The sequence below is a fragment of the Dermacentor albipictus genome, chromosome 1 (assembly GCF_038994185.2).
Source record: "Dermacentor albipictus isolate Rhodes 1998 colony chromosome 1, USDA_Dalb.pri_finalv2, whole genome shotgun sequence".
Classification (NCBI taxonomy): Eukaryota; Metazoa; Arthropoda; class Arachnida; order Ixodida; family Ixodidae; genus Dermacentor; species Dermacentor albipictus.
Window position 1 is genome coordinate 337,245,134 of NC_091821.1, and position 18,131 is coordinate 337,263,264.

Here is an 18,131-nt window from a genome sequence, read left to right on the forward strand (position 1 = left end):
TTCGGCTTCTTGTATTTCGACAAAGCGCACATGCATCTTCTTAGGATCTTGCTGACCTTATTCGGCCACAATTAAGCCACTAAGCCAAGCGTCAGCATTACCCGCTGTGTGTGTGTAGCTTAACGTTGCCGCATATAAGACAAATGTTCATCAATACATTAGGAACATATAGCGGCCATTTACAATGTGTTTTGTTTTAAAGGTAACATAGTTTTTCAAAAGTGCATGTTATAGGTAGCACTAGTCTCATCCTTAAAGGGGACATCACATTTCGTGCTGGAGTAATTCACTGCATGTTAAATCATGCGAGTCCCATAGCAAGCTGAAAATACTTGAACGCATTCGCGAAGAAAAGGGGTTAAGCGAGGGGCCGATTTTTTTTAGTCATATCATAAGGAGCCAACAAACATTGACACCATGGACCACATAGGGTAAATTACTTGTGCTTAATAAAATGAGTAAAGAAACGATAAATTAATGGAAATGAGAGTGGATGAAAAATCAACTTGCCACAGGTGGGGAACGATCCCACAACCTTCGCATGCTATGGGATCGTTCCCCACCTGCGACATGTTTCTTTTTCATCCTCTTTCCATTATTTTATCATTTCTTTATTTCATTTATTAATCACAAGTAATTTCCCCTACGTTGTCCTTGGTGTCAGTGTTTGTTGGCTTCTTATGACTGAACGCATTCGGTGTGTTAGGAAATTTCTATTTGAATTTTTTTTATATCGCAGTTGAACCGCACAGCAGTCTGGAAGCTGGCGTGGTCAATCTGCGGCACCTGCGTGGTTGCGTTTTCGCATGTGCATCAAGGCGGTCAGCCCTATAGATGCACAAAATCCGTTCAAGCATGTGGGTATGCATCCTCTAGTAACGTGCGCAGGTGGTTACAGAATCTTCTGAAGCAGATTACAGAGAGGTGGCCTGCCATTTGGCGTGGCCCTTGGGGGGCCACGCCCAATGGCGGTCGCTAATGGCGGGACGAGCTTAGAAGAACTGATCTCAAATTGAAACTTCCGGTTAAAATGTGCGCCAGCATCCAAGTTTTCTTGCGTATATAACCGCATTTGCCCCACTATAGTCTCCGTTACAACGATAAGCTGGGTCTAATTGGATGGTCGTGTTATGTCCCCTTTAATCTCGATTCCTCGAAGAGGTGCACATGCACGAAAACAATTCCTACGGAACGCATCTCACGATGACTCTCGACGTGAATGCGAGCGTTCAAGCTATGTAGCGAAATGCCGCGTTGTTGAAAACACCTTTATTTAAAATGTAGTGGTCGTTCTGAGATTCTCGCTGCTTAGGCTAATGCGACCTTAACGTATACGGAATCGGCTATACTTTGCTGATACTCACTCCTGAGAGTCGGCCATGATAATGACGGCATGACGACAACGAATGCCGACGATAGAACGACGAAGGTGTTATGACTGCAACGGCACGACGGGTATTCAACGACGATTCTGAAATCATTACGACAGTACAACGTCGATAGCGTGAAAACGACGGCACGAGAACAACGAGGCGAAAAATGAGGGCACGACGAACGAGGGCGGGACGGCGACGAAGTGACGGCGACCTCGTGACGACGATGGAACGAGCCCGACGGCACGGAATGAGCCCGACGATGACGTCACAACGGTGGCATAATGCCGATTGATCAACAAAAACAACATTACGATAGAATGACGAAGATGAAATGACGTTGAGGGAATGACGTTGACGGAAGGATGCAAGTGATATGAAGACGACCGCCTGACAACAACATCTTTTTTTCACTGATGACGATGCACGATGACAGCGGGACGACGATGGCTCGACGGCATTTGGATGATGAATACTGCACGACGACGATGGCGTGATGCTGACGTCATGAGGAGAGTCGGACGACCACGCTGTAATAACGACAATGGAACGACCGCGACGGCATAACAACCATGGGCATGTACCATAGCGGTCAAAGCTAGTAGACAACTTGGGTCACTGGGCGGGAAAAGGGTTAAGGACAGGCATGGACTTGCATAGATAGATAGCGGAAAACACGTGAAGTTTCCTAGGAGCGGTAATCACATTAAAAATTGTGCACAATTGACGAATTATCAAAATATCACTAATTACCTTTTGATATAGTTGCTTTAGGGCAACGGGCAAGCAGAACAAAAGTCAAGAAGTGAAGAAGTCGGCATCAAAAGCAGCCGAGTGTGGGAACACATAGAAAGAACCCTTTAATGAAAGGCACAGATTTAAGCCGGCGCATAGATATCGCTGACATGCTACTCTGCGTGGGGAAGAACATTGAGGAGATAAATACACAGGGAGAGAGGTGCAAAAAAAGGAATAAGTTAAACAAATTGCGCACTGAGTTTTCTGACTCTTGGGCAACGGCGTGCAATGGTAGATTACTTCAGCGTATGCACCGTCCTACATAGAGGCGACAGAATTCGCCGCGTGACAGATGCATGAGGGTGACGGAGTAGAAATAAAGTTTGTCGACTTGACGAATGTTTTCTAACTATGTAAATAAAAAGTTCATCGCACACCTCGTTTACGTGAGGCAGGCTAAAAAGCCTTAGACACAATCAATGATAAAGGACTCTGTGTAAGTGGATGCATGCGATGTTCATAGAACTCACGCTCGTTGGCATACGCTCGACACTCAAACAGGATATGCTCCACGGTTTCAACTGATCCACAGTTATTGCAGTGTGTACTTGTCGCTTGACCGAAGTGCTACCGTAAGCCGTTTGCACAGGTGGTGTTCAGGCGAAGGCGATGATATAGAGCTTCCAGATGGCGAAGAATGCTGGATGGGAGCCTGGATCTGATGTAATTTCATTGAGTAAAGGAAAGGGTAATGGTGGGTCGGCTAGCTCCAGAGCCGATCCTTTTCTTCAGAAGCAAATATTTTAGCTAATCGGGAAGCATCAGATATAGTAAAATAAATCCGCTTATAGTTTTGGTCTTGAAGACCTTTGCGTGCCGCTTCATCTGCTTTTTCGTTAGCCAGAATACCACAATGAGCGGTATCCACTGAAACGTGATACAGTGGCCTGATGCAATAGGCAAGTGATCTAAGTACGCGACGTCGAAAGAAACGGGATGGTGATTTTTTTTTTTTTAGCTGACTGCACATTGTTTACACTGCTCCTTTCGTTCATTGGTCAGGCGCTCGACGCAGCATATAGAGCACAGCTTATTTGATGTCGTGAAGCTCTGCTGTCGTTGAGCATGTCTTCCGCTGCAGCCGATGAGAAAGCATTTGTTTTGAGGACCCATAGAGGCTACAGGGAGAAGTCTCCCGAGTGGTTGAGGCATCAGCGTAGATGTGGGTGTGCCGAATATATTTCTCGGCTAAGTAGAGAAGAGTGGTCTGTAGCAGCGCGGCCTGTGGCATGCGACACTTTGTCCCGTTTACACCGTGTACAAACCGGCTTATATTAGAGGCGAAAGTGTCCAGGGAGTAAAGGCCGGAGGAAGTAATTTCTGAGGCTGAATAACCGGAAGAAGATGCAGGATTCGCACAGCTTGGCTAAAGCTAGGCTTACGGTCGGTTAGGTGGACGCGGTACATGAAGTGCTTCTTCCCTTGGAGCACATGCCGAATATGGGCAGGCATTGTTTGTTGGGAAGCGATGACATCCAGCGGCAGATGCTTCCGCTACTGTTCCCGAGGCTGAAGAGCCCTTCGTGAAGCCCAGGCATATCCGCAGGCAATTGTTCCGCGCGGCTTTCAGAGTCCTCATGTTTGCTGGTGATAAGCTCTGAAGCACCGGTAGCATCGCCGTGGATGCAGTGAAGGCCACGGAACTTGTTGCTATTCCTGATGCTCGCGCACAACTTACTGTGGCACCGAAGCAAACGCTACGGCGACCGAGCTTCTGCACACCATGCCTTACACGAGCACATCGTAATTTGATTTCTCCACTCTTTTTGCGCATGCGCGAGGAGCAGAGGGTGCGAGAAATAAATGTGGGGACTTTTGGTGCTTAAAGTTTCTTTTCGCCTAGGTACTACGGGGAAGAAAGTTGTTAGCTCCGTTTGTCCCTAGCCGAGCTGGCAGCACAGAACCGACAGAATGCGTGGCCGGCACGCGAAGAAGCCGTGACCGAGGTGAGTTTGTTGCAATTTGGTAGCGACGGTAGCGTATTAAATTTTTATAGTCGTAGGGAGATACGTTTGGAAGTGAGGTGCCCTCTTGGATGACTTTAGTGGCAAAGCATTAAATCGTGCCAATGCATTGTTCATTAGTGTCGTTGAGCAAGGTCAGCATACCGCACACTTCAGGAGATTCGCGGGAACGGAAACAGTTTATGAATTCGACTGCCGTGCCGATGCAAGCTTGCTGCTTTTCTTTTTTCTTTATTCTTGCTTTTTTTGCGGTGGTAGCATATTAAATTCTCATAGTCGCAGGACGATACGTTTGGACGTGTGGCATTTTCTCGGATGACTTTAATGGCACGTCGTGCCGATGCATTGTTCATTACTGCCGTTGAGCATACCACACATTTCATGGGAATCGCGGGAACGGAAACAGTTTATGAATTCAACTGCCGTGCCGATGCATCAGTTCTTAACGTAACTGAGCATACAACACACTTGGAGATTCGTTGGAATGGAACATTTTGTACTCTGTATGTGAAAGCACTAAAACTTGCGTCGTCATGCAATTTGAGCCGTAGATCATTGTGAGAGCAGCTGTACAGCCGCACTGTCAAAACACTACGCCCTGCGGATGAATACGGAACAAATGTATGCTATAGGAAAATGATCGTCATGCAATTTCAGGCGAAGAGAAATATTAAGCACCAAAAATCCCCAAATTTCTCTCTCGCAACCACTGCTCCTCGCGCATGCGCGGAAAGAGCGGAGAAATCCAATTATGATGCGCTCGTTTCGGAATCAAGTAGTCTCGCAGTTTGACAGCGCTTTCTGTTTGGGTTGCTTGAAGCAGACGTTGAATCGACCTAGCTTTCGCTATAGGGACGGTCTCGCATCTGCCAGGACGAAAGAAAGAAAAGCGAAGAAAAATGACATCTGTATTTAACACTTAGTTGTGTGTTTCACGTCTTGTTTTAATCTAAGCGCTGTCAAGATGCTTATGCTTTCTGCTCCCAAGCTAAAACGAAAGTGAAAGAAACTGAGAGACAATTTTCAGGAACGCTGTAACGTGTGCTTCACCTCCGTAGCTTTACCTTCATTGTCACAAAAGTTAGTCCGTCAGCAAAACCGCTCATCTTCTTACTCGTACTTGGAGATACCATTGCAAGTATACATAACGTAAGTATAGGTTTATTTAACGTAAGTATAGGTGCGACACCTGCAACGCCCCTGGTGGCGCTCATCACGCTAGCGTTGTGTGACGCCTGGCAGCTGCCAGAGCGCTATTCCTTCTGAAGCGCACGTCTGAGACGCACGCTGTGAAGCGGTCATTTGTGGCCACGTGGTCGTGGCCCAGCGGGAGTTGCGTTGCGTGCTGCGTCACGCTGCAGCACGTCGCACCCGCCTGCAGCTAGAACACCGTCTGAGGATTCCATCATTATCATCATAATCATAATCAGCCTGGTTACGCCCACTGCAGGGCAAAGGCCTCTCCTATACTTCTCCAACTACCCCGGTCACTACTAATTGTGGCCATGCCGTCCCTGCGAACTTCTTAATCTCATCCGCCCACCTAACTTTCTGCCGCCCCCTGCTACGCTTCCCTTCCCTTGGAATCCAGTCCGTAACCCTTCCAAGCGCCGTATTCCAAGCGCCGTGCTAAACCTTGCCATCGCTGGCAATGCTTCAGCGTTCGGGCGAAACAGCTAGGCCTATTTTTGCTGCATGGTGCCGTGCATGGTATCCAAAGTGTTGCTGGTCAGTTTGCTTCCCATCATCCGCCATGGGTGTCATGACCAGCACTAATTACGGTGGCGCGCGAGGGCAGCACCGCCACATTTCAGTGAAAGGTCGCCATCAGTATTTATAAAATCCCAAGTGATGATGTAGGAGTCGATAGGTGAAAACACACTGTGAACAAACATGAATTAAAGATCCAAGTTTCTCGACCAGGCTCGCCGTAATATCAATGGTCTGACGGTCAGCCCGGCCATTGTTCCTATAAGTGGACCTATGTTTGTTGAATATAACGTCTACTCGTCAAAACGTCGACCATTGTTAGCCACATTAACGTACTTCATTCTCCTTTATTTTTTATCATTCACAGTGTTTGGAATAGAGCAGCGGTGCTTCGGGACCTGAAAGCTTCAAGATGGTGCATGATGAAAAACGAAGATGTATTGAGCCCTAAAAGCAGTAATACGTAGTAACCCCGTTTCTAATATTTTTCTGAACTTAGAGACCCTAAGTATCTGAAAAATAAAAGCAGCGAGTCAAAGAATGTGCTATAGATTTAAAACATAAAAGTATGACCTTACGGCTGTCATTTATTGAGTCTTAAGTCATTTATTCATCACTTGCAGATTTGGACAATCTCGTATTCTGCGATAATCAATATACCGGGTGTTCTTGAGAAGACTGCCCAAAATTCCTAAAAATGGAGCACTTAAGACGAAAATGCCTTTGTTTCGAAACCAGACTACGCCAATCGGAGGCCTTCGGGAAACGGGATATTTTTTTTAATTGTACTTGCTAAATGATTAAATGCACTAATACAGGATATATATATATATATATATATATATATATATATATATATATATATATATATATATATATATATATATATATATAGTCATATCATAAGAAGCCAACAAACCCCCTTTCTTCTCGTGTGTATATATATGTATATGTATATATATATATATATATAATTCAATGAGAAGTTCTGTAGGTCCGGTGCATAAGTAGATTTAGAAACGAAGGTGCACACTTGCGAAAATGGCATCTTTAATGTTTGTAACGTTTCGGCCGTGCCACGGCCGAAACGTTACAAACATTAAAGATGCCATTTTCGTAAGTGTGCACCTTCGTTTCTAAATATATATATATATATATATATATATATATATATATATATATATATAGAGAGAGAGAGAGAGAGAGAGAGAGAGAGAGAGGGGGGGGGGGGGGGGGGGGGACAGCTGCGCGGCTACTGACGATAGAAAGTTTCGAGCTACTCACGAGGTGACCTGATACCAGTTTTCCAATTCCCGCCAGCTGTCTTTGCCCTAGACCCAGCAGAACGAGCTTTCTCACTTGTCTGCTACAAAACTGCTGAAGGGATTGCTTGAGGAACGCAGGAAACCACGTGTACAAGAAATGTCATCCGTTTACGCCTTACGACATCTCACGGTCTGCTCCCCTCACGCTGAACCATTTTCGCTCTTTTGACGTGGCGATTACAGCTTGAGGCACACCCATGGCTTCATTCCAATGACGGCACTCCAGAATCATGGCCATCACCTGTCATAGCAAGCTATATGTTAACTTAAACGGTGATAAAGGGTGCGATCATCGTTTTATCAAGAGACCCAGGCACACGGGAAGACAAAAGAAGAAAGAGAACAAAAGAGTTCATTTTCCATCTAAAAAAAGAAACGCTCCGAAACCATGCGCCACCAAGCAAAGCTCTAGACAAGCGCGGCCAAACAGATATAGTGCGCTTTAATCTTCGCTTTGGCACATCGATGAAGTGGCGAGGAAAGCGCACGCTACGAGTGCTAATTAGCACGTCGAAATAAGGAAAGTGGTTGTGCTTGTGTGGCGCAGAGAGACAGACATGATAAGATGTCGATAGCTCGCGCTTCTTACGCATGTGGTTTTCTGCGCTTCTCAAGCGCTCAGTTGCAGTTCTGCAGCGAGAAATTGAAAAATTTTCCGTGCTGCGGGGAATAGGAGAAGGACCTCTCGAGCGATTTGAAAACTGATATGAGGTCACCTATAGTCGGTATGGCTACAAACTTTCCATTGTCAGTAGCCACGTAACTGCACCAAATTAATAGACAACTTAGTGTGTTGAAACAATTATAGCGAGAAAGCTTAAACGCGTAACCTCGGGCACGCCACGAGGTGCGCGTGGAATCCGTTTTCTAAAAGACTGCATTTTTAACTTGAGTGCTCCATTTCTAGCAATCTTTGGCAGTCTTGAAATAAGGTTGCTAAAATATTAAAGGGCAGGAACTATTACCCTGACGTGATTACTTAATTCCTCCATTTATTACTATATTTTTCTGCATGAATATAAATGTAGTTTAACGTATGCACTTCCTGATCTTCGAACACAAATATTAACGTTCCTACTTGTGTTGCTTTTAAGATGAACACGTTTCAAGGCAGATCTTGCCGAAAGTATTGAACACTATATAGATAAGTACAGATTCTGTTTGTGCGATATAGCTGCCTTGATTAACATTTATTTTTCTATTGCTCTGCATTCTTCTAAATTATAATTTCCGTAAATCTGCACTTTAATGTCAGCCTTTTTATCAGTAGACCTAACGCTGTCCAGTGCGTTATTAAATGAGCAAGTCACACTATTGGACTCAACCAGCGGGAACATCGAGGCGAAGCCACGATGGAGCCTCGATTACAGCTTCACTAGCCCGTTAGTTTGTTCATAGGTGCGAGTTGCGTATGTGTCATTTGTTTCATTTGATCAACTTGAAAAGACCCCCGCAGTGGCTGACTATACGCCACTGTTTAATCTGTCGTTTTCAGTGAGCGGAGAATCGAGTGAACAGGCCACGCGGCAGTCACGCCGGGTGTGGAAGTTGTTGCCGTTGGTGTCGCAGCCTCCCCAGAGGAAACGGTCGCACATAAGGGTGCGGTAGTTGAAGAACCAGCGCCGGTGGATGGCCTTGCAATTACCTCGTCGAGGGCGCCGATAGCAGATGGCGTTGCGCCGGCCAGGCCCGTCTGCATGCGATTGATTGATTGATTGATTGATTGATTGATTGATTGATTGATTGATTGATTGATTGATTGATTGATTGATTGATTGATTGATTGATTGATTGATTGATTGATTGATTGATTGAAGGTTGGATGAGTGGATGAATTAATTAATGGCCTTCGTGTGCCGGCTTCCGTGTCGTAAGGCTGCTCGGAAGCACGCTTCGTACAATAATGATGGCTGTCGCACGAAAATTAAATCGCGCGAGACAACACTTGATTCCCCCGCCGTGTTGTTTTAGCAGCTGTGGTGAACCGTTGTTTGAGCACGACATCGCACGACTTCTGTAGTCGGCCGTGGCGGCAGCGATCGGAAGGTTGCGGAATGTAAAAACCTGTAATGGAATGTAAACCTTACCTGGAATGTAAACCTTACCATGAGCTCGTGCTATAATCCCGAGCCCTCTCCCCAATGGAGACTCTCATAGCTTTAGGTATTTAAAACCAATCGTTCAATCACTACTTTTGCAAAAAAAAAAAACACCGAAAAGCCACTTTCAGCAAGAACACGACTTCTGCAAGAAAAAGAAAATAACGCTATCCGTCAACAACACCGAAAGGCTCATTACGATCGTTTCTGTATTGAACGTTCAAGTAGTCACTAAGAATAAGCTTATTGGTTTTGGCATATCAGAGAGTAGGATTCCGCAGTACACTGCAAGACTTAACTATTCTGTGTTGTTCATCATTAAGTTATACTGCCTCAAAGATGTGACTGAAAGCCCCGTAATTGCCGCAATAATATTTTAGCATAGCTTTAACAATCTGCCACTATATACCGCGTCCTCCAACTGCCCATATGCGCGATAAACCTCATGCATGCGAAGTCGCCTGCAGGGAGTATCTATCGATAGAACTGCTTGCATGCTGCTGGCGCAACGCACCCCCGAGTTCACCCCCTCCTACTGTTTGCATGCAATTTTATTTGGTTCGAGGATCGAAACCGCTGCCTCTCTCCAGTGACAGCAAGTGATGGTGAATGCAAGAAACTGCAAACGTGCCGACTGTTTACATGGCGCTTCGAACTGTACAGAGGGACGATCAGTCAAAACCGTACCAGAACTTGGTACAAGAAAACACCAAGAGGTGGCGGCACCTGCCTGCACAACCGTCTAAATGGTTTATGCCAGCCTTCGCCTCAATGCGCGTGTCTTATGCGGTGAAGTATATCGATACCTTACGCTGTGTTTTCAGGTTGAACTTACTGAGCTTTGGCATTACGAGCTGAACGAAAGAAAACATTTAAAGTACAATGCGCTTCGACCAATGAACAGCTTAATTTTATATACATCAATGGCGAGATTTGTGAATATGAAAACATTCAGCGTTTGCACATGCCATTCGAGCAGCAAATAAGTCAGCAATCTGGTATTTTGCATATTAGCTGTGACCTGCTCACTTGAGGTCGCTATTCCTGTCGCAGTGCACTAGCTACCGATTTATATAATAGCCAGGGTACGCGGGCTGCACTTGCCTTTAGGTCTTGGCAGAGGTATTCCCGAGTCTGGAAAAAGAAAAGTCGAGAAAGGGCGATGCTTTGAAATGCAAATGACTGAAAATTAACTTTGACCAGCGAGAAAAAGCTTACGTAATTGTCATCAAAAGTGCAATCTGACTCGTTGACACCAAACAGCTGCCTAGGTTGCCGAGATATGATTTACGTGCCAAATCTAAATTCAGGTTATGAGATACGGCGCAGCCGAAGGATCCCGCTCCGGAATACCTTTGAGCGCCTGCTATTGTAAACTTCGAGCTCAATAAAAAAAGGAATAACTGTCACCCAACTGAGGGCAGCATGAAACTACAAAGGTATACTTCGAATTATAGCTTCACGCTACTCCCACGGGGATTACAATAGGTGGTGTCCAAATCCAGCCCTCTGCGACCGCTTCCTCGGAGGAACAGAAACATGCCTCGAAGGCTATGCTTTTACGGGCTGCATGCACCGGCAGATATTGCAGAAGAGGGAAGAACATCACGGCTGCCATGTTTTTAACATTTATTTATAATTATTTTTCATGAAACTCGCTGCACCTTATGGATTTTGGGAGAGCTGGCGTTTTTCTAAAGAGACGATCGCTTCAGTCGCTTTTCTTGAAACACGTTTGGATAATGATATCGCCTAACTTTATTTTTTTACGAACTAATTCTTACCCCTATATTTGAATAGGATATGAATAGGATATGAACAGACAAATCGAAATATTCAACTATAGCTACTTACAAAGTTATTTATACCCATTTATTTTGAAAAAGCAACAAACTTGTTATTGTGTTCTAGCACCATTATGATCACAGAGCGAACGCATTGATTTTCTTACACATTTATGTGCACCGAGACTTCTTGAATTTTTCTTTCTAAGCATTGGTTTCATTTCAAACAAATACATGTCCACATGATACGGTTTCTCAATGATGCTAGTACTGTGAATAAGTAAACTTAAGAAATAAAGAATATTTCCTTTAGGGCACGTACGGCATTTCCAGAATTCAAGCCTAGCAATAATGAATTAAGTCATGTTCATTCACCACCAGAAATTCTTGTATCCGTCCTCCGCAAACAAGCTATAAAGTATACAGTGGCGTTCCATAGTGTAGCCCTCCGGAGAGCGAGGGAGGCTTTCTCGTGAAGTATTGGGGAAATAGTTTCGGCGGAACCCACTTATTGATTACCACCAGCATAAATGCGAGCAGATTTAAGCGAAGACTCGCCCAAAGGCTCATCGTTATCACCATCATGGGCATCATCATCGTCGTCGTCATCGTACTCAGCATCACCACAAACATCATCGTGGTCATCATAATGCACATCAAGAAGAAGGTCAACATGCGAATGTGTATGGGGCCCTAGCATGGCAAGTAGTCAAGCAACCTATATTCATTAAATGGGGCAGGGGCAGGCAAATAAGTACTCTCGAACTTTACATCACAATGGAGGAACGAAAGCTCCTCCTCTCTTTTCCGCCACTGTGCATACCAGAGTTAAGAGCAGCTGGGGTACAGTGCTCTATCTAGGGTGTACTAGCGGCGCGACAAAGCGAGCAACTCGACTGCCATCACAACTCACCTAACACGCGACAAACAAAGTACACCATACAGCTTTTCAGTGCTCAACTTTCAGATAGTGACAGCATTTCGGGGCTGCTATAGCTGGTGGATTCCCACTGCCTTTGAATGAGCAGTCAGCACTGCTGTGTGCACACATGCACGACACTTTCCGTCGCTTTCTCCATTTTCCTATCTTAGTTGAGGCTAGCAAACCATATTAATGTGCCCGTATTTCATATTATCTTACGCTACGTCGCGTCTTATTAACTCGTCCCTTGCGACTGGTTGAATTATCAAAAAAGAAACATCGAATTAACAAATAGCGACAAATTGAACGAGTTCAGACCTTTTTTTTATTTCTTGAAATAGTCCGTAATGCCTTTTCGCTTCTTGCTCTTGAAGCACGCCTAAACGCTGTCTCAACGTGACACGACACGAAACAATTGGGAACGAATGGCTTCTTGGGCGGAAGGAGCGTAGGCTACTATAAGATAAAAGCAAAACAACTACGCACCTACGGAAACAGTCGCCTGCTGATTCTCTCTCTCTCTCTCTGTGTGTGTGTAATAATAATAATAATATTTGGGGTTTGACGTGCCAAAACCACTTTCTGATTATGAGGCACGCCGTAGTGGAGGACTCCGGAAATTTTGACCTCCTGGGGTTCTTTAACGTGCACCTAAATCTAAGCACATGGGAGTTTTCGCATTTCGCCCCCATCGAAATGCGGCCGCCGTGGCCGGGATTCGATCCCGCGACCTCGTGCTCAGCAGCCCAACCCCATGTGTGTGTGTGTGTGTGTGTGTGTGTGTGTGTGTGTGTGTGTGTGTGTGTGTGTGTGTGTGTGTGTGTGTGTGTGTGTGTGTGTGTGTGTGTGTGTGTGTGTGTGTGTGTGTGTGTGTGTGTGTGTGTGTGTGTGTGTGTGTGTGTGTGTGTGTGTGTGTGTGTGTGTGTGTGTGTGTGTGTGTGTGTGTGTGTGTGTGTGTGTGTGTGTGTGTGTGTGTGTGTGTGTGTGTGTGTGTGTGTGTGTGTGTGTGTGTGTGTGTGTGTGTGTGTGTGTGTGTGTGTGTGTGTGTGTGTGTGTGTGTGTGTGTGTGTGTGTGTGTGTGTGTGTGTGTGTGTGTGTGTGTGTGTGTGTGTGTGTGTGTGTGTGTGTGTGTGTGTGTGTGTGTGTGTGTGTGTGTGTGTGTGTGTGTGTGTGTGTGTGTGTGTGTGTGTGTGTGTGTGTGTGTGTGTGTGTGTGTGTGTGTGTGTGTGTGTGTGTGTGTGTGTGTGTGTGTGTGTGTGTGTGTGTGTGTGTGTGTGTGTGTGTGTGTGTGTGTGTGTGTGTGTGTGTGTGTGTGTGTGTGTGTGTGTGTGTGTGTGTGTGTGTGTGTGTGTGTGTGTGTGTGTGTGTGTGTGTGTGTGTGTGTGTGTGTGTGTGTGTGTGTGTGTGTGTGTGTGTGTGTGTGTGTGTGTGTGTGTGTGTGTGTGTGTGTGTGTGTGTGTGTGTGTGTGTGTGTGTGTGTGTGTGTGTGTGTGTGTGTGTGTGTGTGTGTGTGTGTGTGTGTGTGTGTGTGTGTGTGTGTGTGTGTGTGTGTGTGTGTGTGTGTGTGTGTGTGTGTGTGTGTGTGTGTGTGTGTGTGTGTGTGTGTGTGTGTGTGTGAAATATAAGAATCGAGGCAGCTCAGGGGCTCGATCTCTAGTACCAGCAGTATGAAGTCATCATACAATGAAGCCAATAAAACGCAAGCTCACATCACATTGCAGCTCAGCTCACATTGCAGCTCCGCCTCCTCCTACTAGAATTTGTCGAAGGATCAAATACATTCATAACAACTGCCTTGCCGCTGCCGAAGACGCTGCAAACGAATTCTTGTACGCTACGCACTGTCAAGACAAGTAAAATACGTATTTTTTCATAAAAGAATATACTTGTATGTCCCAAAAACTGCGCCCGAAATAACCTATATCAATTCTTCCATGTTTTGTCTATTTAATGACTAAACAAAATGTCACACGAACTTAACTATATCAGTTTGAAACCAGCAAAGTAGCGCATGCCGTTGATATGAAAAATGTAAAGGTACCGAAATGAACAGGTGGAGGACAAATATTTTAATGATACTTTGTCATTCAAGAACATTGTTTACGTTTCTGTACATATGCGGTGACCAGGGGAAAATCTCAATGACGCTGTCCTTTGTTACAATGTATTGCGCAGGAACCGCTGTCAACCGTCATGTATTGTAATTGCACCGAAATTGTAGCCGCAACAGGGAGCACATATAAAAAGCAAGAGTAATGCAAAATATACGAGCGCGAGTCAAATGAAAGTCCAATGCGAATATATGACAAACTGGGTACTTTATTTAAAAGTAGTCTCCACGAGCATTTACACATTTGTCTCACTGACTAACGAGTCGCGTGACTCCCGTATCGTAAAACTCCTTCGGTTGCTGCTTCAAAAAGACTGTAACTGACTGTTTCAAGTCATCGTCCGACACGAACCTGGCTGCTGTGAGCTTTTTTTTTTTTTTTCAGATGCAATGCGACAGGTCTGGGCTGTATGGCGGATGTTTCAACGTTTCCCACTTAAACATTGCCAGTTTTTTATTAGCCACATCAGTGACTTGGGGACGGGCATAGTCTTGGATTAAGAAGACCCCACTCCTCAATTTTCCAAGTCGTTTTTTCTTGATTGCGACACGCAGCCGATCCGGCGTTTCGCAGTATACTTTCATAACCGATTGATAGTCTCTACAGGTTTAGGAAATTCGATCAATGATGGCTCCTGGCGATCGAAAAGACAAGTCAACAACAGCTTTCCGGCGGAAATGATGGCCTTTGCTTTCTTTGGGGGGTGGTGAATTCAAATGTTTCCACTGTGAGATTTGCCGTCGTGTTTCAGGCTCGTAGTAGTGGCACCATGATTCGTCCCCGGTCCCAATTGCAGACAAAAATTCGTCACCCTCTTCATGATACCGGTTTAGATGAGTCAAGGCAGCGCCGAACCTCCCCGTCTTCTGGCGGTGGTCAAAAATCTTGGTCATCCATTGCGCCCACAAGAGCCGATAACCGAGATGTTCATGAATTATGGTGTGAGCCACACCGTGACTGGTGTTCACACGCGCTGCCAATTCATCGATGATTATCCTCCGTTCATGTCTAATCAGCTCATCAGCGTTTGCAATTGTGTTGCGGGTGATTGCATGGTGGCTTTGGCACGGTCTTGGATCGTCTTTGCAACTTTCACGTCCTTCTTTGAACCGTTTGCTCGAACGCTTCACAGTGGCCAATGAAATGCAATGTTCAACGTACACAGCAGCCATACGGGAAACACCTTTTGGGAAACACCTTCAGCTATCAGAAACCTCATGACACCACGCTGTTCAACATTTGGAGTGTCCATTATGTCACGCAACCATATTCAACCCAGTCTACGAGAGCATCAAAGAACCTTTACCATCACACCTGCGTGCCCCTTTTGTACATGAGAGATGCCTCTGTGCTACGTGCATGCCTCGCAGATAATTAACCGAACCATTAATGCGTCGGGTGGGTAGGCTCACTTTCATTTGACTCGCCCTCGTATGCTAGAAATACTAAGATACAATGGAATATACAAATGCGAAGATACATCTTGATAAAGGGCATAAAAGTGTCACTGGAAAGAAAGTTCACAGCACGTATACACAAACCTCGCAACAAGATATTTAAATTTACGTATAAGTCTCCAATAAATCTACGTATCTATAAGCCCTATAATCCCCCCCCCCCCGCCCCTGGGCTGCACGTATAGATTTCTCCGGCACACAGTATGGAACATCAGTGCATCCAATTCGCATCAGACCTCCCGGTTGGCTTCAAATGTCATTTCATCAAAATCAGCAGAGCAGGGCAGCACCAGCAAAGAGCAGCACCCGGTCGGTTTTTGAAAAAGACGGGATTGGACAAGCGGCTGTGAGAGTGATGTCACGTACCATGCCAGATTGATGGACTCCAACGGACGATGTGTGTGTGCTGTGCTATGTGCTCTCTCTCCCTCTTCCCCTTCCCCATCTTTAATCTACCCCATCCCTCTCCCATGTTTAGGGTAGCAAACCGGTTAAGCTAAACTGGTTAACCTCCCTACCTTTCCTTCTCCACTTTTTCCTTCCTACCCGGTCGCCATAACGAGGTACTCACGCTGGCACTCCTTCTCGCAGTCCTCGCGGTTCTCGAAGTTGTTCGCGTTCTCGGCGCACCCGAGCCAGAAGAACTCCTGGCACTGGTGGCTGGTGGCGTTGTAGAAGAAGCGGCCGTGCAGATGGTCGCACGAGCCTCGCTCCAGAGGCTGAAGGCACTCGGGCTCGAGAGCGCCGCATGCTGCGACCGCGGCAAGACTGGTCAGGGTTCAGTGGGCGGTCAACTCGCGGGTATGGACACCTGCTACGGTCATCTTGGTACGGACATTAGAGCACCCGCGGTTACGCCATGACGATCACAGATACACTAGTTATTATTCGTTAGAGGAGCTCTACCTTCTTTATTTCTGTTACCGCTACAGTCCGGCCCGACAGTACAGTGTAAGGATTCAAGAAGAAACATATCAGCTTTCAATGAATGCCATGCTTATCAAGGAAGGGTACAGCTCACCAGTCACAAGCGAGGCGACAGCGGTCAGCCAAAGCGTAGCGCCGCAGCAGTGCGAACCACGCAGCGGCATCGCCGTACGAGCTGATCGAGCCTCGCTTAAAGCTGCCTTTGTTCGGCGTGCTCCAGAGTTACTGCTCCTCGCGCGGATCGGTGCCGCGTGCGAAACCACTCTGGTCGTAAACATATCGTCTGCTCGCCGCGACTCGCCCGGCGGACAATGCGCCGTTTCGTTCCTATACCAGTGTAGCACACGCAGCCGAAAGCCGTCATACCGTGCCCAGAGCGCGGCTTCGACTTCTCTCGAACAATTCCAGCTTATCCAGCCATCCGTGGATAGGATACACAGATATAGAGCGCTTTAGCTTACCGCGAACTGTAATACAGCGATAGGCGCTTCCGCGAAGCGCCTTTGCGCATGCGTGGCTCATCGTGCGTATTTGTCAGTTCGAGGCAACCGTACTAGCTTGCGGATGGCAGTAAACTAGAATCACATTATTCATTTACCGTTTTGGCAGCAATGCATGTGGCACTTAATTCAACGTCCGGCCAGCTTGCCTGGAACGAAACTCCGAGACAGGCTGCTCCTATTCTTGTAGTGATGGCTTTTCGGGGTTCGCGAATGTGCTACGCTTCAGCTGTATAAGTTCACGCGATATGCAGCAAGTAAAACCACCGGTTAGAGTTGAGCCATGAGTGCTGTAAACGTGAGAGATAAAACGTTTCGCGGTCTCCTGTCACTGCTCTTCAAGTTACGCGCGCTGCTAGAAGTGGAAAAAAGAAGAAAAACACTTCCATTGCCAAGTTATTCACTCAGACGACCTTAAAGTGGTTTTTTTTATATTGTTTTAGCACCGTTGAGTTAATGAAATGTTGAATGTGCTCAGTCGTTATTATTGAATTCCTAACGTGAATAGTAGCAATATGTATCGCTTTATGGCGCCACCAGCGAACTCTTTAAGGCTGTGTTCTGTTGATTTTGCAGTAACAACTGCGTGCTGTTGTCAATGCGCCGTCGGGTGTAGTGTTGGTGTTGCCTTCGCTACTGACCAGCGCGGTAACAGCGAATTAGCGATACTTTTATTCTCCAAAGTCATGCCTGAAGGGCTGTGCACAAGTCGACGTCCTGCAGCTGTGTTAGGAGTTTTCTTAAGTGCTTCGACAGGCGCTATAGCAGCGGGCATATGCATTGCGCTGCCGGCAACATGCACACTATTGGAATGCATCGTGTAACCGCACAAAAACAAGAGACAAAGAAGGAACACACAAGACAGGCATTCATCACAGACAGACGAAAGGCAAACAAGGCCCGTGTCCCGCGCACTGGGGGCACTTTAAGAATCCCCTGGGGACCAAAATTAATTCGCAGTCCCCACTGAGGAATGCCTACATATCAAATCGTGGTTTTGTTACGTCAAACTGCAGGATTTATTAACTCAGACTAATGATAATGCAATGTTTTATCTTTAAAAACAAGATCTCTTTCAAACACGCGGATTCGTCGAGCTGGCGCTAGAGATTGCCGCGACTTTTTGGGCACTATATTAGCTATTGCTATTCGTGCTCCTGC

General features: G+C 46.0%; 1 protein-coding gene across 2 annotated transcripts; it reads right to left on the reverse strand.

Moving 5' to 3' along the window:
• Positions 1–7,081: 7,081 nt before the first annotated feature.
• LOC135905649 (inter-alpha-trypsin inhibitor-like) lies at positions 7,082–16,901 on the reverse strand. 2 transcript variants are annotated; one of them, XM_065440041.1, is made up of 4 exons: positions 16,565–16,896; positions 16,115–16,294; positions 10,374–10,403; positions 7,082–8,863 (listed from the first exon to the last, which is right to left on the reverse strand). In XM_065440041.1, the coding sequence occupies exons 1-4, from the start codon at positions 16,746–16,748 to the stop codon at positions 8,634–8,636; spliced, it is 624 nt and encodes a 207-aa protein (XP_065296113.1). In that variant the 5' UTR covers positions 16,749–16,896; the 3' UTR covers positions 7,082–8,633. The 2 variants fall into 2 exon arrangements, with proteins under 2 accessions (XP_065296113.1, XP_065302601.1); XM_065446529.1 differs by lacking the exon at positions 10,374–10,403 and having other exon boundaries at positions 16,565–16,901.
• Between the last annotated feature and the right edge of the window lie 1,230 nt (positions 16,902–18,131).

Coding starts and splice junctions, on each gene's coding strand:
- LOC135905649 (XM_065440041.1), bottom strand. CDS start 16,748: ATGTTTACGACCAGAGTGGTTTCGCACGCGGCACCGATCCGCGCGAGG. Junction 16,295..16,564: donor TGTCGCCTCGCTTGTGACTG/GTGAGCTGTACC, acceptor CCGCGGTCGCAG/CATGCGGCGCTCTCGAGCCC. Junction 8,864..10,373: donor ACCTCTGCCAAGACCTAAAG/GCAAGTGCAGCC, acceptor AATCGCATGCAG/ACGGGCCTGGCCGGCGCAAC.